Consider the following 26,225-nt stretch of genomic DNA (forward strand, 5'->3'; position numbering starts at 1 on the left):
CATGCTGAGTAGCTCGGGATACCAGTACCTTCGAGCCCAGTCCGGAGCCACAAGGATAACTTGGGCCCGGTCGCGCCTGATCTTCTTCAGCACTCTGGGCAGAAGTGGTATAGGCGGAAAGGCGTACAATAGACCGCAACTCCACTCGCGCCGAAAGGCGTCGCCGAGCGAGTGCCGTCTTGGAAACTCCAACGCGCAGAACTGCTGACATTGCGCGTTCTCTTCTGTGGCGAATAGATCTAACCAAGGCTCTCCCCATTGCAGAAAGAGGCCTCTCGCCACGTCCGAGTTCAGACGCCATTCGTGATCCACCGAGCACCGACGGCTGAGTTCGTCCGCCCTGGCGTTCAGAGAACCTGCCAGGTGTTGAACCGTCAGAGTCACGCTCTGACGTTCCAGCCATTGCCAGAGACGCAGAGCCTCCTGGTAAAGGGTCCACAACCCCACTCCGCCCTGCTTGTTGCAGTACCACATGGCGGTGGTGTTGTCCGTGAACACCTGCACTACACTCCCGTTGACAAAGGGGAGGAATGCCTTCAGTGCTAGGCGAATCGCCCGCAGCTCCAACAACTGCCGAGCCCTCGAGAAAGCCAGGAGAAGGGAACCAACACCGGACAACATGACCGCCCTCAAGCTTGCCACCCGAATGCACCACCAACTCATCCGCGCCACTAAGAAAACTGCATTCAAGGATCGACTGGACAACAACGCACACAACAGCAAGGAACTCTTCAACATCGTGAAAGAGCTCTCCAACCCCAACGCCGGAAACAACGACATCACCCCATCGCAAGATCTCTGCAACTCCCTCGCCTCCTACTTCCACAACAAGATCGCGGACATACACAACAGCTTCAGCACTCAACCGACGCACGCCACAACCGAACCACCGCCCCCCACCACCACCCTCCGCACCTGGACTCCGATCAGCACCGAAGACACCATCCAAATGATGAACTCCATCCACTCCGGATCTCCGACCGACCCCTGCCCTCACCACATCTTCAACAAGGCCGACGCAGTCATCGCACCCCACCTGCGGGACATCATCAACACCTCCTTCGACACCGCCACCTTCCCGGAGAGCTGGATGCACGCCGAACTCAGCGCTCTACTAAAGAAACCTACGGCGGACCCCACCGAACTCAAGAATTACCGCCCCATCTCGCTCCTCCCGTTCCCAGCCAAAGTCATCGAGAAGACCGTCAACAAGCAGCTGGCCACCTTCCTCGAGACGAATGGATCCCTGGACCCTTCACAGTCGGGCTTCCGAGCCAACCACAGCACCGAGACCGCCCTCATCGCTGCCACCGATGACATCCGAACCCTGATGGACAACGGAGAAACAGCGGCCCTCATCCTCCTAGACCTCTCTGCGGCTTTCGACACTGTCTGCCACCGCACCCTAGTGCAGCGCCTCAGCAACGTCGGAATCCAGGAGAGAGCACTGGAATGGATCATCTCCTTCCTCGACGGAAGAACACAGAGAGTCCGCCTACCACCGTACAAGTCAGAGGCCACTGAAGTCATCTGCGGCGTCCCTCAAGGATCATCGCTGAGCCCCACCCTCTTCAACGTCTACATGAGCCCCCTCGCAGCCATCGCACGCCAACGCAACCTCAACATCATCTCCTACGCCGACGACACCCAGCTGATCCTCTCCCTGACCAACGACCCCGCCGCCGCCAGAGCCAACCTTCACGAAGGGATGAAAGACGTAGCCGAGTGGATGTCGACCAGCCGCCTGAAACTGAACTCAGACAAGACGGAAGTCCTCATCCTGGGCTCCTCGCCCTCCGCCTGGGACGACTCCTGGTGGACCCCCGCCCTGGGCAGCGCACCCAAACCGACAGACCACGCACGCAACCTGGGATTCATCCTGGACTCCTCCCTCACCATGACCAGACAAGTCAACGCCGTCTCCTCGTCATGCTTCAACATCCTGCACATGCTACGGAAGATCTTCCGGTGGATCCCCACCGAGACAAGGAAGACGGTCACCCAGGCACTCGTCACCAGCCGACTGGACTACGGCAATGCCCTCTACGCCGGAACCACCGCCAAGCTCCAGAAGAGACTCCAGCGGATCCAGAACGCCTCAGCCAGACTCATCCTCGACATCCCACGACACAGCCACATCTCCGGACATCTGAGAGACCTGCACTGGCTCCCCGTCAACAAAAGAATCACCTTCCGCCTCCTCACCCACGCACACAAAGCCCTACACGATCAAGGCCCCAGCTACCTCAACAACCGCATCAACTTCCACGTTCCCAAACGATATCTCCGATCAGCCAGCCACGCCCTCGCCGCCGTCCCCCGCATCCGGAGAACGACAGCGGGAGGAAGGTCCTTCTCCCACCTGGCCGCTAAGACCTGGAACTCCCTTCCGACCGACCTGCGCCTGACCCAAGACCACCTCTCCTTCAGAAAGAAGCTCAAGACCTGGCTGTTCGAGCAGTAGCAGCTCTCCCCCCCCTAGCGCCTTGAGACCCTCCGGGTGAGTAGTGCGCTATATAAATGTCTGTGATTGATTGATTGATTGACTAACAAATGTCTGTGACAGACCCCCTCATAGTTTGCCTAAGGCTCCTGGTACTTGACCATGACTCCAAGGCCTGCAGCGGTTGTCTTGATGCACCTCAAGTTCATCCAGGATGCTAGGCTATGCTACGGATTTGTTGAGCACATGGCAACCCGGAGGCATTTCGGCACCAAGAGGAAGCACAGCAAGCTGGAGAACAAACATAGTCAATCATATGCCAGGTTTTTTATTTATTTATTTATTTATTTTTTATAAACTTTATTCGCTATCTTTACATGCACACAGCTTTCGCCTACAACCCTGGGGCCGGCAGCAATCTAGGATCACGTCAATACAATATTCTGGTCCAGTGTTCCAGAAATTATGCTAAAAGTGTTACCGGCGTCACCCGTTCCAGGTACCTGGGCATCAAATCCATTACAACAGTTTGATGCATTGATGCCAATGTCCCAAATCAATACCCTCCAGCACTGCAGGAGGGCAGCTTCTGCTTTCTCTAGCGCTGTATTGGTAGTCTCTTTCAGTGCACGCTTTCAGCTACGTGGTCGATGTCAAACTCCCCTAACCCAACTTGTCCACAACGTCCCTTCCCTCCCCCCTCAACTGCCAGTGTGCCTCTTCCCGTGTGCTACTGCCTTCTCAAGTTTATGTGTCACTCGCCTCAGCCGAGTCCTCTCGCCCCCACTCCACCCCACCATTCATTCATTCACTCTATGTTCCTGACCTGAAGGGTCTCACATGCATGCACCTATGTGTCCTAGGTCTCTGATGTCTGCATTCCCCTGGCGTCCCTCCCTCATTGTGCATCCATGTAACTCGAGATAGCCTAATCCCCGGTGTCCCCCCCCCCCTTCCTGCTGCTCCTCCGTCTCCTCCGGATCCTCCATCGTGGCGTTCCTATTCAAGACGTATGTCAGGTACTGGTCCCAGAAGTTCCGTGGTCTGCTCATAGGCGGCAGTAATTCACTATACAGTTGAGATTGCGTACAACTGTACAACAGAGCCCTTTCCCATCCTTGTTTAGTTCGAAGCGGGCCGCGCATCCAATTCATTGCTATCGCTCTCCGAGCCAGAAGTAACCCTATGCCAGCCAGGCGACGTGTAGCTGGGGGTAAGGTTCTGGTATGCCCCAGCAGAGCTAATGCCGGGTCCACCGGGAGCTCCATCTCCAGAATCCGCCCCAACTCAAGGAAGACTTCTTCCCAGAAGGCGTTTATCCCGGGGCAGTTCCAGGCCAAGTGCACGAAGTCCGCCACTGACGCACTGCAGCGCTCACATTCCGGCGTCTGCCGTAGCCCATACCTGTGCAAGCGTTCCAGAGTGTAATACACTCTCTGTAAAAATTTAAACTGAACAAGCCTATGTCTTGCATTCAGCGACACCCGTTTCATGTTCTGACAGCAATATTGCCACATTTCGTCGCTTATCTCCACCTGTAAGTCTCGCTGCCACGCCTGGCGGGCCTTCGAGGGTTCTTGCTTTCAGTGACACTGCCCCATCCTGCATAGTCGCGTTATCATCTTTCCACTCGACTGTGTTTTTATGACGTAAGACAGTTCTGGTAATTCTGCGGGTTCCTCCATAGCCGGCCCCAGCAGCACCTGTAGCGCCGCGCGGACTCTATGCAGATTGAAACGATGCAGCAGCGTCGTAGCGAGCTGGGGTAAATCCACCTGTTCCCAGGTGACCACCTTCCCGTCCCTGAACAGGTCCCCCAACTTGAATATGCCTAGCTGATTGAGGGCGCGCGTGACTCCCTTTTCTCTCAGCGGTGGAAGCCACAAGGCCCATTCAATCGGGACCAGGGGGGAATACAGCAGTGTACAGTCATGGCTTCTGGCCAAAGAGTGCCATGCGTGATTCGTACTCGCAATAGAGTCCAGGGTGCCAACCCGTCGCGCGGCCGGTTCAAACACCGTAGACGCTGGATGGAGGGGTTTTGTGAAGAGCGTCTCTAGAATCACATGTGGAACATTACCATCCCCATGTATCCAAGTGTGCAGGTGCATTGCTTGCGCAACCCTGTAGTACTGTTCCACGTCCGGGGCCCCCAGGCCGCCTTGGTCATATGGGAGGGTCAGGATCTGCCACTTAACCCTCGGTTGCTTACCTCCCCATGCCAGTCTCGTGAGGGTCTGAATCAGCGTTTTAAAAAACGCCTTAGATAGTACCACCGGGAGGTTGCAAAAGAGAAACAAGAACCTCGGAAGCACCAGCATTTTCATGAGCGCAATACGACCCGCGAGGGACAGTGGCAGCCTACACCATCTGTCCACATCGTCAACCAGTTTCATGTAAGCTACTCCGTAATTTTCCCTGATCAATACCTCCGGGTCCGGGTGTAGTTTAATGCCTAAATACCTGACCGGATCCTCCGACCACTGCAGTGGGTAGTCCATGACAAATTCCTTTGTCACCGGCGTCAGCGGGAATGCCACCGATTTCGACCAGTTTACCTTTAGACCAGATAGGACTCCAAATTGCACTACCTCCCTTAGTACTGGCGCGAGGTTAAGCTCGGGGTCCCGGACATACAAAAGCATGTCGTCGGCGTACGTGGATATGCATATCCTGTATGTGGGGAAATTAATACCTTCATGACTGTGGTACTCTCGGAGCGCACACGCTAGGGGTTCCGCTACTAGGGCGTATAACAACGGGGAGAGCGGGCAGCCCTGTCGAGTGCCCCTGCCAATCCCAAATGCCTCTGTGACCGTATCACCAATTCGTAGCCTTGCCTTCGGCTTGTAGTACAAGGCGCCTATCATTTGTAAAAAGGGCTCACCTAGACCCAGTTTCCTAAGTACTCTGGACATGAAAGACCACTCTACCGAATCGAAGGCTTTCTCCATATCCAGGAATATTGCTAATGCCTTATTCTCCGGCTTCACGTGCTGCATCGTCCCCAGGACTGTACGAATGTTGTATGTGAGGTTCCTAGATGGGATAAAACCTGCCTGTTCCGGGGCCACCAGTGTAGGGGCGAGGAGAGCGAGACGCGTAGCCAGCACCTTCGCATACAACTTAGCGTCCACGTTGATCAAGGAGAGGGGTCTGTACGAACCGCAGTCCGTGGTAGGTTTCCCCGGTTTGAGTATCGTTACGATGAGTGCCTCTCTCATCGTCGGGGGCATGGATCCTTCTACGCATATGTCATCAAATAATGCTGAGATGTAGGGGACCAAAAGTTCTTTAAACGACTTGTAAAAGCCGACAGTAAGTCCGTCAGCGCCCGGTGCGCTGCCCACCCTCATACTATCTAATGCCTCCACTATTTCCTCCCTCTGGATGGGCATCATAAGGAATTCTCTTTGCGAATCAGACAGTTGCGGCATCTGGATATAACTCAAATAGTCATCTATCGCCCCGTCCAGCCCCGTTGATTTTGATTCGTATAGAGCAGAGTAGTACCGCCTGAATTCCCCCACAATCTGCTCCTCATCCGTGAGGGTCTCTCCCATACTCGAGACCAACTCACCAATCAGCAGCGGCCGCCGCTCATGTTTGATCATCTTTGCCAGGAGAGAACCACGCCTTTCACCCTCGCCATACACACGGGCCGTGGCATATTTGCCCATGTGCTGTACCTCTCTATCAGCCTCCGTGTGATATTCTTTCAACAGTTGTTTTATCAGTTCTAGTGCGTCTCCCTCTGGCTCCGCCTGGTGTCTCCCTTCAAGGTCCTTCAGCTTACCCTCTAAATATGTTAGCCGCTGTCTAATGGATTTCAGTACACTGGAGTGTTTGGCCATGGCTATCCCGCGTATGTAGACCTTAAAGGTTTCCCACAGCGTCTGAAAACTTTCTACAGAGCCCGTATTCGTCACAAAAAAGTTTTCAATTTCTTCCGCAAGCTCCCCTCGGAACACCTCGTCCAGTAAAGAGTACGGGGGGAAGCGCCACGTAAAAGGGGGGATTCCGCGCACCGGCGACTCCAGGAGCAGGAGGAGGGGAGAGTGATCAGACAGTGTGCGTGGCAGTATGAGACAGTCCCTAATGTTATTGGATAGCTGCTGTGAGACAAGCCAGTAATCTATTCTAGTGTGTAGTGCATGATACGCTGAATAGTGTGTGTACCCCCCTCTGGAGTGATGTCTACTGCGCCACACATCCAAGAGATCTAGTTGCACCATCTCAGTGCAGAGCACCGTGGCAGCCGCCGACGGGCTCCTGCTCGGCCCAGCGGACCTGTCCAGATCCAGATTTAGGACCAGGTTAAAGTCCCCGCCCCAGAGCACATACGCACAGTCATATATTTTGCATCTCCGGGCCAAATCAGTGTAGAACTCAGGTGAATCGTAGTTGGGCCCGTAGACATTCACAAGCAGCATATCGTGTCCCTGCCCCCTGCATCTGCAAATGACATATCTCCCCCCTGGGTCCGACTCCAATGACTGTAATGTGAGTTTGGAACGCGGGTTCACCCATATCAGTGTCCCTCTCGAATGTGTGGTGAAGCCCGCTGCAATACTATTTCCCGTCAACCCCTTGTGTTGTAACATCCTGCTAGTGAGAGGCAAATGTGTCTCCTGGAGGAGAGCGAGGTCTATGTTGTGCCTGCGTAGGTAACTAAGGACCTTTCTCAGCTTCCTATAGTCATTGAGGCCCCTGATATTCCATGTCAGTGCCCTCAATGGGGCCCGCGCCGCTTCGGAACGCGGTGCAATTTCCTCAACCCCTGCCATTATATATAAGGTGTGCGATAAGGCTGCCCAGTAGTGGTATCCGTCGGACCCCAGGAGCAAGAGTTGGCAGGTGACACAACAGATATTTGCCCATCCCAGACCTGGTGGACCTCCCCCAACTCTCAGACAGCAGCAACTCGGCATTCCCACCCAACAACAACTGGCATTTAAGAACAAACCCCAACATTCCCCCCACCTCCCACAGCAGACCCACCCCAATTTGGCCTTGCAGAATCCCATCCCGCCCCCCCCCCCCCCCCCCGGTAACAAGTAGAATTTTCCCATTTGCACAACGCTCAGAAGGATTAGGGTCATGGAGAAGAAAGGGGTACGTGTCCAGTCCTTTCAAGTCGTCTCCCGCCGCCGACCGCCAAAGCAAATTAAGATCAGCTCAGCAGTTATCGATCAGCCATCAGCCGTTTCCGCCAGTTCCTTTGCCGCCGTCTCGACCGCCGCCCTTTGTCCTTCCTGTATCTCCTCCTGTGGAGGGCGACGCGGTCTGCGCCGTCGTTTCTGCCATCGCCATTGCCCTGCGGTGCTGGTCTCCGAGGTGTTCCCCGGTTGCGAGTCGCCCGCTGGTTCGGGTTCCTCAATGCCTAACAGCCGGCAGGCTTCAGCGAGAGATCGAATCTGGTGCACTTTGTTGTTCAATTTAAATACAATCCTGAACGGGTGTCCCCAGCTGTATGTGACTCCGAGGCGTCGCAGTTCAGCAGTAACCGGTCTGAAAGTTCTACGCTTTTCCAGGGTGATGGCCGCCAGGTCCTGATAGAGTGTCGGCGAGTGTTCGCCATAGGAGACGGAGCCCAGCTGTCGCGCTTTGGTGAGAATCTCCTCTTTGGTGCGATAGTCCTGGACGCAGACCAGGATATCCGCCGGCAAGGCACCCGAGGCTCTAGACGGTCCAGATCGATGTGCTCTGTCTATTGCGATAATGGAGTCAGCCGATCGGCCCAAAATGTGGTTGAAAAGGCCTTGCGTGAACTTGAAGAGGTCCGCCGTGTCCGGGGTGGGTTTTACTCCTCTAATTCGTATGTTATGCCTCCGAGACCTGTTTTCCAAGTCCTCCACATGGGATTGTAAGTCGACTTGCTGGTCATGGATGCGGATAATTTCTTGCTGGAGCGCTTCCATCTCGACGTCCCGGCCGTCACTCTTCGACTCTAGATCCGCTACTCGCTCCCCGATGGCGTCCGTGTCTCGCCTCAGCTCTCGAATCTCTCCCTTCAATTCAGTCCTAAGTAGCTGGAGATCTTCCCGTAGGCCACCAAAGAAAGGTCTCGTGACCGGCTCGTCTTTGCTTTGGGGGCTGGTGCCCGGTATGCCGGGCGTTGACTTCGCAGACGCCGCATTGTTTTCGGCGCTGTGGGGGTCCGTTTTTTTCCCCCCCACTGAGATGGGCGTAAGCAAGTCCTTTATGGTCCTGTCCTTCCGCACCCTGCCATTCGCCATACTTCCTCGGTCTGTCTGCAGAACTGTCCGGCGTGAACCAGTCCAGAAGCCCGTCCCAGCACCAGTAGTTGGGCACCAGACGGTCCGGTGCTAAATGGCCACCTCTCTTGCTCCGCCGTCGGTCTCCTCAGCTCCAAGTGCCCCCGCTGCTAGGACCCGATTGCCTGCGTGCTCCCCCAGATAGTGCACGGGGCGTTATCCCAGACGATGCAGACCGCGTGGTAGAGCAGTAACTGGGCCGGGTGGTGTCTCAATATGGCAGTCCCCAGGGCACCTCACCTCAGCCGCCACTCCTGGGCACGATTGTGGCAGCACACACTGGGGGCCTCTTCGGCAGCGGTTCCACACCGAGGTCTCCACACCTCCCTCCGCCGCCACTCGTTCCCTGCTGTGCAGTGTGGGGGGGGGGGACCCCTGCTCCTCTCCGATGCCGAAGGCTGCGGTACACGCAAGTTCCAACCCGTGCCCCCTTGTGTGTGGGGGGGGCAGACGAGTGGCTGTGGCGGAGGCACGTGAGCACCGGTCAGACGTGGCAAAGGGTGCTTCCCACTCGAGTGGAGCTCTGGTTTCGATCACCCAGTCCTAAAATGGCGGCGCTCAGTGCATGGAGCACCTCCAGTGCCCGGGGCGGCTTCTAAGGCGGCAGTCCGCAGCTGGGGGGGTACGGCGCTGTGTTCAGCTGCTCACTGCCGACCAGAGCCGCAGCCCGGAGCGGCGAGGGTTCGTCTCCGTCTTCCCCCCTCTCCTCACCTCAGGCCGCTTCTCGGGCTCGGCCGTCGCCGCCTCAAACTTCGCGTCCGCCCTCCAGCTGTCTCATGTGTAGCCCGGGGTCCCTGGGTATGCTGGTGTGGTTTCCCGGCAGGTCCGCAGAAGCCTCCACGGGGGAGCCGCGGGAGGCCTCGCGCTCAATCGCGCGGGTCAGACCTGCCGTTTCCCGTCAGGGATGCCTCAGCGTCGGCTTGATGGCTCCGCCCCTCTCGGCCTCGCTTTCGCTGCTCCGCCCGTCACAGGTCCCCATAGGCCGCAATGTCCCGGTCTCGATACGGTCCGAACCAAGCACAGCTGGACCGCAGCTCGCCTCACCGATGTCCGCACCAATCTGGGAACTGGTCTGGGGTCCCAATGAGTCCTCCCGGAGCCGGGAGGGTGCTTTAGTGGCTATGAATCTGCGTTCGGCGGCGGGAGCTCAGCAGAACACGTCCGCTCACACCGCCATCTTGGCCACGCCCCTCATATGCCAGGTTTTAACGACTTTGCAAAAGCACAGCTCATTGTCCAGATACTAATGGCCAGAGGGAGAGAATTCCAGAGCTTATCAACATTACTCTGAAATGCGAGCCCTCCCTTTCTGGCTATTTTGACTTCAGGAATGGTGACCAAATGCTGGTTGGACGAGCGAAGAGCCCTATTGGGGGCATAGTGAGTGACAAGCTCTTGAAGGATGGGCGGGCCATCCCCATGGGGAATTCTCTGAGCAATGCACTAGGACCTGAATTCAACTCTTTGAGCCATGGGAAGTCAGTGCAAAGCATTAACTCCAGCCAGGCTAATTGAGACCTGGGAACCCTCAGTATCATACCAGCAGGGGCATTTTGTACCACTTGTAGTTTCTGGATGACAGCCTTGGGGGAACCCAGATTAAGATAATTTCCGTAGTCCAGACGAGAAAGGATTAATGCATGGACTACTACCTGCCTCGTGTTCCGGAAAAGCAGCAGCAGAATCTTGAGTAGCACCCTCTGCAGACCAAAGCGGCTGGCTGATGTTTTAGTGGCCTGTGCTACCATCTTCAAGGTATCATCAATCCACATCCCCAGACATTTTATAGTTGACTTATTAATTGGGGAACCAGCAGACTTGACCACGCCAGATCATATTGGATGGGGGACATATTGCTAAGTATCATTAATTCAGTTTTGGCTTCATTACGCTTAAGGCAGGATTGATTCATCCAGCTGCTTATTTGTTCCCAGCAGGATCCCAAAATGACCGCTAAAGGGCAGTCTCTGTACTATGTCTAGGGCAGAAGGCGGTTTATTTTTTTATGTTATGTTAACCGTTTTTAAAGAGCGCACAGCTGCCCCAGCAAAGGGGCGTCCCAGCGCTGGCCACGAAGAGGGCACAAACAACATATATCAGACTGAAAAATATCCAAAAGAACCTATCCCAATTATAGTGAAGTGAACAGAAAGGTCTTGAAAGCTTTCCTGAAGGCAAAAAGGCAGTCAATTGCACGAATATGTGCGGGCAGAGAGTTCCAAAGCTTGGGCGCGAGGTATCCAAAAGAGCGTCCATCCATCCGGGAAAGCCTGACTCTAGGCACAACCGCCAGATGTTGCTCGGCGGAGCGGAGTGGACGAGATGGAACGTAAGGGGTAAGCAGGTTGGCCAAAAGGGCAGGACTCGAGGATTTCAAAATCTTAAAGGTTAGACAAAGTGTCTTGAAATGAATACGCTTTCCAATGGGGAGCCAATGCAGCCTCCGGATAGTGCTAGTGGCAGAGCAGAAGCGCGGAAGACCCACCAGCGCTCTGGCCGCGGCATTTTGGACTCGCTGTATTCCAAGTATTTCCGCCTTATTTGCACCCAGAAGAATGGAGCTTGCATAGTCCAGGTGAGAAAGGATAGTAGCCTGAACGATGAGTTGTCGTATAGGTGGATCAAAATACTTTAAAATGGGTCGAAGGCCTCGTAGAATGTCGAAGCACATGGCGGCTACTTGCTTTGTATGAGCTTGAAAAGAGAGAGATGAGTCCATCAGGACTCCGAGATTTTTTACCACTCTCTTGGGCGTTGGTATTGCCCCCAAGGCAGTAGGCCACCACTGCTCATTCCACAGTTTGACATTATTTCCCACCAGCAGAATCTCCGTCTTACCAGCATTTAATTGCAGGCAGTTCGCCACCATCCAATCAGCTACCGCAGTCATGCCTTCTTTGAATCTAGAGGCAGAGGGGGAAGAACCTTCAGCCAAGGTGATCACAAGCTGCGTGTCGTCAGCATAGGAGACCATTATGAGTATACAAGAAAGTGTTAGCCTCCAGAAAATCAGTCTCATCTATTAACATGTTTTTTGGCCATCTTACTAAAAGCTAGTAAAAGTGAAATAGGGCAGAAGTTTTCCAAACAGGCAGGGTCAAGGTTAGGTTTTTTCAAGGTGGCTTTAACCATCACACCTTTCCATTGCACCTGTCCAGGGATTGGAAACAGAACCAGTTTCCAGCGACAGATTGATCATTTTGAGCAAGATAGGGAGAATACGTTTCTGCTCTTGAGCAATGATCCAGAGGGTAGCCAGATCGAGGGGAGATTCTGATTTCATTTTAGTGGAAAGAGCCGTCGGCTCCTCCAATGATAGGGGAGGGAATTGGGACAGTATGGAACAACTATTCCTACTGTTGTTGGTGGGAGTAGAATTAACACTTTCTTAATCCTTTTCAGAAGATTGGTAAATACTCAAAATGTTTTAATTAAAGAACGAAGCAAAGGCATTGCATCTTTCAGTTGATGGTTCGGAAAGAGGTGCGCTGGGAGGAGGGTCTAGGAACATTTTAACCCTTATTTCAAAATAGGACACCTGGGCAGAATGGATTTCGGAGTGATAAACTCTAACTTTCTCCCTGTATATTGTTTTTTTTGGGTTCTGCATAATCTTTCCTCCATTCCTGTTCTGCAACCTTGCAATTTTTCTTTAAAGTTCTGAGGTTGGTGGAATATCACGGGCAGACTTCCTGTTAGATTTTTCTCTTCTTACCCGCTTAGGGATATTTTGATCTAAGGACTGGGTCAGCCAGTTTGTGATCTTATTGTGATCATCTAATGGACTACGGTTGGGTTTGATTCAATGCACAACTCCAGCTCTCCTGGTTTAACTGAGAACATTGCCGATCCACCACAGCTGCACTCTTAACGAGAGCGGACGATTTAGGTATCATAAGTTTCATGGGGATCAAATAGTGATCTGTCCAAAGGAGAGGCCGTGGATTAACCCTGGGCAATGAACTCCACTCTGCTAGCGGAAGTTGTGGAGATTGGGTTATTACGCATTTCATTGAAGTACAAGTTACTTACCTTAGGTAGCGATGTATCTGGTAGAGAGGATTCTAGCCGCAGATTCCTTAACGTAGAATTATCCCCAGGCGTCAGACTTGATCTGAAAAACTTTTTTGCCAAAGTAGCCCTGCGCGCCGGAGGGACAGCATCACCCGACCACCCAGGTGTTGTCTGCGTACGTGACGTCAGCGAGGTCACATAAGTCCCGAACTGGCGCTCATAAGTCAGTAATCTTCGGAGAACTTTTCCGCAACACAACGCGGAGACATCACACAAAACTGTGAGAGTATAGGAACAGTGTGCGAAAAATTAGAAAAAGGAATGGTGAGGAACAACACCATAAAGAGCAGTGCCAGGCACTGCAGTACCCAAAGGCAGGGAAAATAATAAAGAACAGAGCCCAGCCCTGAGCAGCAACCCTGCCAGTACGGAGATAGCTCCCCCTGGAGACAAAGAACATATGTAAAAATGTCATGATAACATGTAGCAGGACTACAACCCAAACCAAAAACAATGAAGGGGAACCAGTCCGGGACAAACAAGGAACGACAAAACTCCAAGACAGCCCTATCACAATGTGACAACTCCCATAAGGAGCAGAGGCACAGCCAAAATACTCCAACCTGGAGGATAGCAGAGGGCCCAAAACCCTAGTAATAAAGGGGAGAGGGAGGGAAGAGGGGTTGGGGTGGAAGGTAGGCCCCAACCTGGAGCAACCAGAGCATAAGGGCACAGAAGTACCTATAAACCTATCCTCCAATCTGCCAAAAGGGGAGGAAAAGGAACAAATAAACAGGACGAACATCCCGTCAGAAAGAGGGAAAGAATGTACTCATATAAGACACAGCCACCCACAGGAAGGCGAGTGCAGAAGACCAAGCCAAAGGTCCCTGCAGAACGGTGAGCAAGGGCGGGCCGTGAAGGAATCTGCGGCTAGAATTGTCTCTACCAGATACATCGTTACTGAAGGTAAGTAACTCGTACATCTGATAGAGATTACCAGACGCAGATTCCTTAACGTAGAATAGATACCTTAGCCATAACCAGAGGGGAGGAGGGTCTGCAAAAGGACCACACCCTCCTGGACATAACAGAGAGTCCCACAGGGGATGGTTCAAATGGATAGGGTGAGGAGCCCTGTCCCCCCAGGCAAGGGGAACCCCTACACTTGGAAGACCACCGACCCCAGAGGGGATGCGGGAAGACAAGAAAGTAGGTAGCCCGTCCTCACTCAGCAGAGGAAACAAGGGCAAGGTGAAAGGAGGTAAAAGCGCCTCAGGCCCATACAAAGTAACAGAACCTCCACCCAAGGCCCTGACAATGAAGAAGAGCACCGAGGGAGAAGAGCAACCTAGAGACTCCAAAGAGAAGAGGAAGAGCAAAGGCAAGCCCCCCCACCGGGAACACACCCAGTGAAGAGGGCAGCCGAGCTTATCACAGCCAGAAGGCAACAGACCAGACAGAACGGCGCCGCCAGCAATAAGCAGGCGGAAGCAGATAGGGAGCCCGAAGTCACCCAGGAAGTACCATCCAATGCTCCTCAGGGACAGACTGCGCCCAAAAGAGGGGCAAGGAACACAAGAACCATCTCATCCCCCCAGGGAGGAGAGGTAAAACTGAATGCAGGGCCCACTGGAAGAAGCGGACAAGGCAAGGATGACTGCCCCACTAAAGCGCCAAGAAGGCACAATGGTGCAGAAAGACAGTAGGTCGGCACCGGCAAGCACAGCCAGACGCCGAGAACAGCACAGAATGATGCACTCAGGGCAAGCCAGACGCCAGCCGAAGACAGAGAGCAGGAAGGCGAAGAAGGGTCCGGACACGCTCCAGGGAGGAGTCCGCACACACGGCCCAAAAAGGAGTGGAACCAGACAGAGCAAAGACACCAGGCCGCAGACAGCAGGCCAGACCAGGCGAACAGCTTAGCGACCCCTGAGAAGAACAGCCCGGGGCGCAATTCAAGCCATTCCAAGCCATCAGCAAGAGGATTGCATCTGCAACATACCGTAACGCCACAGAGAGCAGAGGCCCGAAGGCTACCACAGCTTCCCAGCGCATGACAGAGCTATATAACAGCTGCCACTACCCCACGTAGGGCATGTTACGTTCCAAGACATGGGAAACTCTTAGGAAAAAACTTCCGCAGCAGAGGACAACAGAAAAGACGTGCAGAAAAACCCACAGAAGGCTTGTCAAGCAGCCAAAGAGAAAAAACAGAAGGCCTAGTCTCAGGGCCAGCATGGTGTAGAAACCCAAAGCAAAAACACAGTCAAGAAGGGCCAGCCAGCACCCAACAGAACCACAATCCCAACAAGGACTCAAATGCACACAGATCATACAACTGGGGCGACCCGCCCCAACGCACGAACACTTCCCAAAAACCAGATCAACTCACAGGTCACGGAGGAGGAGGAGGAGGCCGAAGACCCGCCAAAAACCTCTGAATAGCCGAGTCCACAGGGGCGTGGAACAAAAGAACGCCATCAAAAGGAAGGTCCACCAGCCGTTCCCGAACGTTCTTCGGGAACACACTGTCCCGAAGCCAGGCATGGCGATGAAATGCCACCGAAGAAGCCATAGCACGACCAAGCACGTCCGAGATGTCCAGAGTGGAGGGAAGAATAAACGCCTCCAGCTCCCGACCATCCAACACATGGTGCCTCAAATCAACACAGGCACCGTCCTGAGAAGTTGCAGACATAAGGGACTCCGCCGAGTCCCACATGCAAGAAGTGTCCCTAGCCAAACCACAGCGTGTTAAGGGCCAGCAGAGCCGCACTGCTTGAGGCTAAAATATTGCGCCCCCAGGAGTTCAGCTAGCGGGCCTCCCGTGACGGGGGAGACAACAGCGGCAACAGAGAGGGAAAGGCATTCTGAAAAAGAGAGCCTCTGGTAGAGGGATGGAGGGAAAGACACACCGGATCACGCGGCGCCAGATGGTGACGATGCAGAAGGTGTTGGGGCACCGGGTCCCCCGTGGCAGGACGGCCCCAAGTCCCCAAAAGATAAGAATGGAGCAAACCCTCGAAGGGAAGCAGCAGCTACCTACCACCAGAGCCCTGATGGAGAACCTCCAGAAGATGATCCGCGGGGAAATGGGCAGCCGGATCACCCATGTGCCTAATTCCGACAGCCATGGAAACAGGGCACGCAAAGGCCGCACCCGCCTCCGTAGGGCCCGCAGTGGGGAAAGCAGCACCTCAGTAGGCGACAGCTGCAAGCTAAGGCGGCCGTACCCCAAGTCAAACGGAGGAAGGAAGGGCCAGGTCCGGAAAGAAGGAAGAGGGACCGAGGAGTGGGGGGACCTGCGGCGCCTCCGGCGAAGACCGCTGCGACGGCGAGGAGACATCCTTGGACGACGTCGGGGAAAAAGCCACAACGCGTCGGCCCGTCTCCGGCGAGGATGACACCAGAAAGCGTCGAACCTCTGGAGAAGAGGCATCCGAGGACGAGTCAACGGCCTGACGTAGGCCTGGTGCCGTAGAGTCCGCAATCTGAGGCAGGACATCGTCGTCCGACGCCAGGGGAGACGCCGAACGACCTCCGCCACAGTGCTCGGCGCAGGAGACCTGGGCCGGCGAGGGAACGGCACTGGAAAGGGTCGACCCGACCTCCGACGAGGCAGCCGCCTGCGTGGAGGGGCGAGAGGGACCTGGGGAGGGACGAGGGGTCCCCCGCCAACCTTGGCCCGTGACTGGACTAGAAGGGCCCTCTGCCAGCCCCAAGGACCGAGTGGGACTCGGGGGTACGACCCGAGTCCCGGCGACCTCCTGCGACACCACAGGGACTCGCGCAGGAGTTTGCGGCGAAGCAGAGGCGCCGTGGTCCGAAGGAGGGACCCCCGAAGGGCCGCACCCCAATGGCACCACAACCTTCGAACCTGGATCCGAACCAGTCGGCACCAGGGCCGGAGCCACCAGCGACGCCATGGAGGGTCTGCCCACTGCAAGGGATCCGCTGACGTCCCAGGAGGGGTAGGAGGAGTAGCCAGGGAGGCCTGCACAGGCGCCGCATATGTCTCCATCTGGGCTCTAGTCGCCCCCACACCGGGAAACGGCGGATAGGGGGGGGGGGGAGAAACGACACGCAGGCCGCACCCCCAACAGGCCGGGAACCTCATTCTATCTAGGCTGGACTATGGGAACGCGCTTTATTTAGGAGCCCCTGTCTCGGTTATTCGGCAACTTCAGGTTGCCTAGAACTCTGCAGCGAGGCTACTTACGGGTGCTAGCTATCGCTCCTCAGCTAGACCTGTGCTGAGTGTTCTGCATTGGCTTCCGGTGAGGGAGCGGGTACACTTCAAGACCCTCTGTACGGTCCACAAAACACTCTATGGGAGAGGTCCCCCCATCCTGGATGACATGATTAGGCCTTATAAATCATCTAGGAACCTTCGTTCCAATCAGCAAAATCTATTAGCAATTCCCAGGATTAATAGGGCCCGCACAGGGGGGCCGTCTTTTTTCGTATAATGCGGCTAAGTTATGGAATGCTCTTCCTCCATCCCTCCGACAAGAGCCTGACTTACTTGCATTTCGAAAGAAGCTGAAAACTGTTCTGTTTCCCAGGATCTAGAGTCTGGGCTTCCGCATTCCTTGCAATCCACTTCCCTTTGGTCAGACCTAAGCGCTGAGATGCTCCCGAGTAGCCATGCGCTATAGAAGAGCCTCTACAATACAACAATACAATACAACCAGCCCTCGGGGACAAACTGCGACACTTACCGACAGGTGAGCGACGTTCTTGCGGCCTCGGAGAAGGACGGTGTGAAAGACGGAGGTTCCGAAAACCCTCCGCATGGACATGCTAGCTGAGAGAAATTTCATCCGGCGCTCCAGCCAGGACTTCGGTTTCATCTGCTGGCACGCCTCAAGTGGAGTCGTGATGTTCCCCCAACACCACATGCAGATGGGGTGAGGATCCGTCGCCGACATCTGGCGCGCACAAGACCAGCATGTCTTAAAGCCCGAAGGCATTCGCACACTGTGCCCACACACACACAGACGCAATAAGTGAAAGGGAAAGGCCTGAACAGGCCGGGAGCACGATCTGGATCCGCGTTGCACGCCGAAAAGGAAAAAACTGACGTAGGCGTGCCGGCCCGGGACTTATGTGACCTCGCTGACAACGCTTGGGCAGTGTCACGTGATGCCGTCCCCCCGGGATAATTCTACGTTAAGGAATCTGCGGCTAGTAGTCTCTATCAGATAACACAGAATTCATGCAAGAATTCCCACTAAGCTGTGCAATGGAGTTACCTACCTTACCCACAACACTTTGGTAAATCAACTTTACCTTTACATGCTAAAAAAAAATATATATAGAACAAATTCAAAAGAGTGAACTTTGAAAAACATCAGGCAATGAGAGAGGTGATGATTTTGGGGTCACCCCTTACCTAGGAGGAGGGCCAGCAGATGCATTGAACACAAAGAGCATAGCATGCTGAATGATTTGGTGGTGGTCCCATCCTCCTAGGACCACCCCAAGCAAAGTTATGGGCAAAAATACAATGCCAACCAAAGGCCCAGCAAAGCATTATGGGGCAAGATTCTAGAGTTTAGTGAATATTATAGTATTAGCTCTCAGCGGAGCAGGAGAGCCTGCCCCTTGAGGAGAGCTTCGATATTGGATACTATAGTATTCACTGCACTCTAGAAATCGTTCCATAATGCTTTGCAGTGCCTTTGGCTGGGATTGTATTTTTGCCCATACCTGTGCTTGGGGTGGTCCTAGGAGGATGGGACCACCACCGAATTATTTCAGCAAGATGTGCTCTTAGTGTTGAAGGCATCTGCTTGGTCCTCTCCCTAGGTTAGGAAGGACCCCAAAATCATCAGGTCTCTCACTGCTTGCTATTTTTCATTTTCACTTTTGTGAGATGACTATATGCATTTTCGCATTTAGAGATATTATTTATTGTTTAATTAAAAGCCTGCTTGCTATATTTTCATTGTTGTGAGATGGCTAACTGTGTTTTAGCATGCAAAGAGAATTTTTGTTTTTTTTACTAAAGGTATGTGAGATTTCTGTTGAAAACTATTACTAAAACACGACAACGAAGTTCATACAAAAACTCTGGAATAGGCTGCTGCAACCACATTCCTCTGAAAAAACAATGTTACCTTTACATTCTACAAAGCATGTAACCAATTCACAAAAGTAAGCTTTGAAAAATATCAGTCTATGAGAGAGGTGATGATTGTTCCCCCTAACCCCAAGCAGGTGCCTTGAACACCAACAGCATATCATGCTCAATGATTGTGGTGGTCCCATCCTTCTATGACCACCCCACGCAAAGTTATGGGCAAAAATACAATGCCAACCAAAGTCCCAGCAAAGCATTATGGGGCGAGATTCTAGAGTTTAGTGAATATTAAAAGTATTAGCTCTCAGCTGAGCCCGAGAGCCTGCCCCTTGAGGAATGTTTTGATATTGGATACTATAATATTCACTGCACCCTAGAATATTGTCCCATAATGCTTTGCAGGGCCTTTGGTTGGGATTCCACCAATCGTTCAGCAGGATGTGTTAAAGGCATCTGCTTGGTTCTCTTCTCTAGTGAGGTCATTAACATCATCACCTCTCACTGCTTGCTGTATTTTTATTTTCACTTTTGTGTGATGATCATATGCATTTTAGCATGTAATCATGTTATTTGTGAGGATTCTGTTTTCAGAATTGTGGTGAGACGGAGTTGCAGAGTGTAATTCACTGAGTATTTGATCAATTCCGCAGAATTCCGTGTAGTGGTACTCTGCCAAAAACGCCCACCCTTACCATGGTTGCAAAACCTTTGTTAGAAAAAACAGGATCCAACAAATGACCCCCTGTGTGCGTGGAGCCTAGAACCCTTTGCTCTAACTGTAAAGCAGCTAGATCATGCATAAAACAGGAAGCTTTGGTATCTTTAGAATCATCCAAGTGTAGATTTAAATCTTTCATGATTGTAAATTAAGTATTTGTTATGGCCAAATTCGCAAGAACACCAGGGGGTGCTTGAATAAATTGACTAGCTGGTCCTGGGGGTGATATAATGTAACTCCCAACATTGTGGTCGCAAGGGAAAAAGATAAAGCGCCAAACTTTCACAATAAGAGAGTGTAAGGGGATCAATTCTACAATTGAATGAGTTTTTCAAAATAATAGCGAGACCTCTGCCTTTTCTATCCACTCTGTCCCCTCAGATGATGTGATATACCAGGGGAAGGGCCTGGACTACATCCAATTCGGATTCCTCATGAAGCCACGTTTGTGTGAGGAAAACTACATCTGGATTGTGATCCTCCAGGAGAGGATGGATGTCCAGCAGTTGAGGAGAAACATATTGCCTCCAGATTTAAGTGCAGGATATTCCCTGCATATAGAGTCATTATAAAAGCTATAGGAACAGTATTTACAAGTGCTATCTGACTTAGACACATCCAGTGAGTGGCTACAGTTTGCATTTGTTGTCCCCCTTAGCTTTAAGCATAAAGTCCCTGGAATATACTTCCCGGTAAGAGGTTAGAGGGGCAGGGTCCTTGGCCCTGTCAGACGTGGACAGGTGCAAACGGGCTTGCCTTAGGCATGGCTTTAGGAGCACCCGCTGCGTGCATCTGCTGCGCGCCCGCTGCCCTGCCATTTTTATAACGGGCCGGGAATTCAAATACTAGAACATCAACCAGGAAGTAAAGAGAAGTGCCTATGCACACACCAGAGGTACAATAAACATTAATAAACATGTAAAACAAGTAGTAATACAGTGTACAAGGCAGCTAAGGTACTCCGATATAGAAATACAGTTGTTGTAGTGATTTCTGATTGTTTAATCATTCCATAGCCAGCCGACACGTGTTTCGTCGCGTTACACGCGACTCATCAGGGCTGCTACGTGTGTGTAGACGACTTAGAGGTCGTTCATTTCCGCCCCGGTGGGGCTCTTGGCCGGAAAGTATCCAATCACGGGAGTGGAGAATCAATGAAATAAGTAAGGTGGAGAGCGTAAAGTGGTAGGTGGTTCTCCAGAAGCTCTCGGCGACTTGGGTGACTGTCGCACTCGTGTGGCGCATAGAAGTGAAGTAAAGCCCGGGAATAATAAGCCCAATTTCTTGGAGGAGATCACCTCCAATCTGGTATATATCGAATGAGGACGTGAGCTGTAATCTCGTCTCCCGGGTCGCCGTGTTCCAAAATTCCTGGACTGAGGCAGAGCGCCCGTCGTTTACTCTGTGCTTCCTGAACCCTTCCCAGTCATTGTATCAACCAGGAAGGGTCCGCTCTATGGTTGGTTGAAAAAAGTAAAGCACGTAGTGCTACAATCCCTCTCAGTGCTACAATTACTTTGTCCTTTTCCTCGACGTTCCATTCAGGATCCCTTCTACAAGTGGCAGAATCTCAACTCAGTGAAATCTTCCCCAGTGCAAACACAATCCAGGACTACAACAAATACTAAAATAGTTTATTGCAGAGCAAGAGACATAAACTGTACACATATCTTCTCATGATACGTTATGAAAGATGAAACAAAAAAATCAAAACATCGCCATATTTAATAAAAGTGCTGCCGAAGAGCTCTCGGACCAAGTTTGGTGTTTCCAGCTACAAGACCTCCTTGAACCAGCTTAGTCTTTCAACTTCGCCACCCGCTAAAACCTGTGGCAGATCTGCAAAAAAGAGGAATGGTGTCAGTAACAGCTACAGCCCGCACACTGCCATCGGTGCTTAACAACTGCAGCTTGATTATACCAACCACAGTCTGTGCAAGAAGCAGCAGAATAACCACTTCTAGCAGGCACAACAAATCAAAGAGGGACGTGGAGCAGTTTAGTAGGTCCAGCACCCAAACCCCTATGAACTGTGGAATAAGAAAAGAGGGTGCTGCTCCTCAGGGGAAGGGGGGATTTAAAGCTGTCAAGTGGAAGTAGGTGGATAAGCGGGATCCCTGGGGATTAGAGTTATCACACCTGAGGGCACTCATATCATACTCATACTTTGTATCCTACCCTTCTCCTGAGGAACAGCACCCTCCTTTCTTATTACACAGTGAATAGGTACACCCAGCACAGTCTGTTTCTAGCAGTTGGAACATGTGTATAGAAGCCATGGGCTGTGCTCCTGATAACAAGAGAATGGAACAGAAACAATTGTGTGCATTAGTAAGAGCCTGATAGTAGGAGCACCCCCCATGATTAGTGTTACCAACAAGAGTATCTTGTACAGGACCAATAGCCTGCACTACTAACAGCAGTAGAACGAACATTGCCATATTTACGATCAAATCCAACAGCATCATTAGTACAGAAGTCAAGGCGTGTGCTACTAATTAGGAGAATAGAAACACCAACCTTAATGTGTACTATCAGTAGGCAAAAGGTAGACCCAGCACGATTCGTGTTGGTAACAATAGACAGCAGATGCACCCAGCGCAATGGTTTGGAGCACATGTTTACCAATTAAAGTCTGTCCTTCTAACACCTTGACAATTAGTACACAGCAGTCTGGGTCAATTACAACTGTAGCTCATGTATGACAGCAGAGGAATGGATACACAAACCACTATCTAAACAAGTAACAGCTTGCAAATAGAAAAAACAACATCAGAGCCTAATTTGATAGCAGGATAACACTCACACCCAATACAATCTGTGCTGTAACGAAGGGGAACTGATACACCCAGCAGTGAATGTGTAACTAACAGCCAGCAGGAGCGTGTCTACAGCAACCAATGTCTATGCTTCTAATAGCAAGAGAATGGGTACTCCCATCAACAAATGTGTACCTAACAGCAAGAGGTATACCGAGCAATGGATGTGAACTAACAGCCGGCACATGTCTACGGCAACACAGCCTGTGCTTCTAATGGCAAGAGAATGGGTATACCGAGCAATGGATGTGAACTAACAGCCGGCACATGTCTACGGCAACACAGCCTGTGCTTCTAATGGCAAGAGAATGGGTATACCGAGCAATGAATACGTACTAACAGCCAGCACATGTCTACAGCAACACAGCCTGTGGTTCTAATGGCAAGAGAATGGGTATACCGAGCAATGGATACGTACTAACAGCCGGCACATGTCTACAGCAACACAGCCTGTGGTTCTAATGGCAAGAGAATGGGTATACCGAGCAATGGATACGTACTAACAGCCGGCACATGTCTACAGCAACACAGCCTGTACTTCTAATGGCCAGAGAATGGGTATACCGAGCAATGGATACGTACTAACAGCCGGCACATGTCTACAGCAACACAGCCTGTGGTTCTAATAGCAAGAGAATGGGTATACCGATCAATGGATACGTACTAACAGCCGGCACATGTCTACAGCAACACAGCCTGTGGTTCTAATAGCAAGAGAATGGGTATACCGAGCAATGGATACGTACTAACAGCCAGCACATGTCTACAGCAACACAGCCTGTGGTTCTAATGGCAAGAGAATGGGTATACCGAGCAATGGATGTGAACTAACAGCCGGCACATGTCTACGGCAACACAGCCTGTGCTTCTAATGGCAAGAGAATGGGTATACCGAGCAATGGATGTGAACTAACAGCCAGCACATGTCTACAGCAACACAGCCTGTGGTTCTAATGGCAAGAGAATGGGTATACCGAGCAATGGATACGTACTAACAGCCAGCACAGGTCTACAGCAACCACAGCCTGTGGTTCTAATGGCAAGAGAATGGGTATACCGAGCAATGGATACGTACTAACAGCCGGCACATGTCTACAGCAACACAGCCTGTACTTCTAATGGCCAGAGAATGGGTATACCGAGCAATGGATACGTACTAACAGCCGGCACATGTCTACAGCAACACAGCCTGTGGTTCTAATAGCAAGAGAATGGGTATACCGAGCAATGGATACGTACTAACAGCCGGCACATGTCTACAGCAACACAGCCTGTGGTTCTAATAGCAAGAGAATGGGTATAGCAAGCAATCAATAAGTAACTAACAGCCGGCACATGTCTACAGCAAGCACAGCCTGTGTTTCTAATATCAAGAAAATGGGTATAGCAAGCAATCGATATGTAACTAACACCAGGCACGTCCACAGCAAGCACAGCCTGTGCTTCTAATGGCATAAGAATGAATGGGTATACCGAGCAATGGATGTGTAAAAGAAGGAGCGTAGATACAGCAACCTCAGCCTGTGACGGTAACAGCAGGTGAATGGGTTCAGAGACCAGTCAGCATCATGTGGTTGGCATTCACAGATTGGGTTACTGCATAAGCACTGTTGCATCAATCGCAGTCTGTTAGCAGTGGTATGGATACACTAAGTAGACCTAATACTTGGGTAGAAAAACCTCAGCCCAGGAACAGACTCAATACAGCTACAGTCTAAGTGGTGTTATAAACAAATCATCATGGAAGATACAGAAGAGCAAGTTACTTACCTTCTGTAACAATCTTTTTGGTGAAAACACTTTTTATATTTAGAGTCCTCACCTCCCGATTCTCCTTCAGGTGCTATACCTAATTTGAAAAACTTAAACTAGCTCTCCTGCAGCAACCAGTGCTGCCAGAACTCAGATTTGAATCCGTAATCTCCTGGACATGACATACTGATCAGTATGTGGCACTACCCCAGATTACTGCTGGCAGTTCCTCAAGCCATCAGGAGCAGAGACAACGCTTTCCAGACCGACAGAAAAAGCACAGTGCAAGAATTATATTGGGACCTCATTAAAAATACCAAGACAACTTATCACAATGGGAAGGAAGACTAATATGGTGAGAAATCTTTAAGTAGCCTGAGTAATTAACATACAAATTGCTGCTGAAAGTAAACATGTTCTTCAGATGGGGCTTGTACCTACTAACTCCTCACCTCACCTCTTGAAACAATGAAACACTATCTGAGCAGTGGCATACAGCGGGGGGTGGGGGGGGGGGGGGGGGGATTGTGTCTGGGGAGATGGCCAAGCCAGAAAGTCATGCAACACTGATGTGGCACATGGCCATCTCGCAGACTTCAAAGTTGAGACATTATTGCCCGATGAAGGCGTGGACCAACTGAAAACTGGAACACCCCAAGACCCTCCCAAAGAAGCGTTTGTTGCCCTGGTATAATGGCCATTGATTCTATTGTGAAGGGGGAACCTTTTCTTGGGAAGCCCGTTCCAAATCTTGATGCATCGAATGATGAAGCAAGAAACTGACCACTTCTGGATTGCATTGGAGCAAGCATCACCTGAGAGAAGTTAATTATCAACCAAATAAACGCGACTCCAGTTGATGAAGAAATCAAGAGGATTGAGAGGATCCGAACAGTGCAGCTACTCCTCCTCATAGGTGGGATGAGGAGCTAGATACAGCATCAGAAAAGTGATATAAGGGTCCGCGTCAAATGGGGTGACCACTCAAGGGTGAGAAAAATGCCCACAGGACCAGTTTATCTGGAAAAATACAGGATGGACAGACGAAGCTTGCAACTAGCCAACATGCAAAGTTAATGACTGTGAGAACACTAACCTCCAAAGTAAGCAGCCTCAAAGGGAAACTGTGCATTCACTTGAAAGATGAAGTTATGAGAAAACTGAGAACCATTTTGAGGTACCACTGTGGTACGATAAAGACAGCGAAGGGGGAAAAAATTAATCAACTCCTTCAAAACCGCATAACAATATGAGACGGACAATGATGGCTGATCCAGTAAACAAAGAAAAGCTGAAAGGGCTGACAACATAATCCTTACCAGTGCCCAAGGCGAAGACTTGCTGCACCACGGACAACGAAAAAAAACCAGATCATCAGCTGAGACTGCAGACCAACACACCCGGAGGGGATCAACATCTTTCTCAGCGCAACAAGAAACCAAGTGTGACCAACAACACACTTACCAGTCAAGGGGAAATGAGCCAGCCAAATGAGATCCGCCACCTCAGCAGGAAAATCAAAAGAACTCATGTTGCCCCACTCAATCTCCAGGATGAAGGTGGAGGCTCTGAATGTTCTCCTCCCACTGCTAGAATAGGTCCTCCCAAAGTAGAAGGACAAGAGGAGGGTACAGGGATAGGCAGAGCAACTCCTAATAGCACACATTCCATAGCCAGTACAGTGCAATCAAGACCACCTGCCCACAGTCCTAAAGAAGCTTCCTGAGGAGGCATCAGAGTGCCCGTCAGGACTATGTAGTTGAGTTGGAAGTCTTACCTCAAGTAGAAATTGTCCCTCAAGGCCCCTCTCACTGGAAAGTGCAGAACGAACAGAGGGCAGTGAGTATTTTTGTGAGGGTGAACAGGCCCACTGGAGTTGTGCATCCGAGGGAGAAGATGAGGTTTCGAGTTGGGCTACTTGGATCGGCAAGATTACACCAACCAAGAGGTGCTGCCTGTATGAATATACTGTACTGATGATGTATGACCAGCCAGACACCGAAGACCATAGGTTTAATGCCCTCAGGCCATTCTACTCTGCTTGTTGACATACATCGCAGTGAAGATGTCTCACAGAACCTGACGTGATCGATCGTGGATGTACAGCAGGCAC

The 26,225-nt window shown here is 51.6% G+C and overlaps 2 protein-coding genes across 8 annotated transcripts in view; one reads left to right on the forward strand and one right to left on the reverse strand.

The window, feature by feature from the left end:
• The window catches only part of FAM78A (family with sequence similarity 78 member A), a 984,894-nt gene that overhangs the window by 724,319 nt on the left and 234,350 nt on the right, over positions 1–26,225 (forward strand). The gene's annotated exons all lie outside the window — the stretch shown is intronic.
• The window catches only part of NUP214 (nucleoporin 214), a 369,960-nt gene continuing 364,896 nt past the window's right edge, over positions 21,162–26,225 (reverse strand). For both annotated transcript variants that reach the window (XM_078646199.1, XM_078646198.1), the window contains one exon: positions 21,162–21,380. In XM_078646199.1, the coding sequence (XP_078502325.1) occupies positions 21,347–21,380 (34 nt within the window). In that variant the 3' untranslated portion in view covers positions 21,162–21,346. The remainder of the gene's footprint in view (positions 21,381–26,225) is intronic.

This window comes from Lissotriton helveticus, chromosome 5_1 (assembly GCF_964261635.1).
Source record: "Lissotriton helveticus chromosome 5_1, aLisHel1.1, whole genome shotgun sequence".
Lineage (NCBI taxonomy): Eukaryota > Metazoa > Chordata > Amphibia > Caudata > Salamandridae > Lissotriton > Lissotriton helveticus.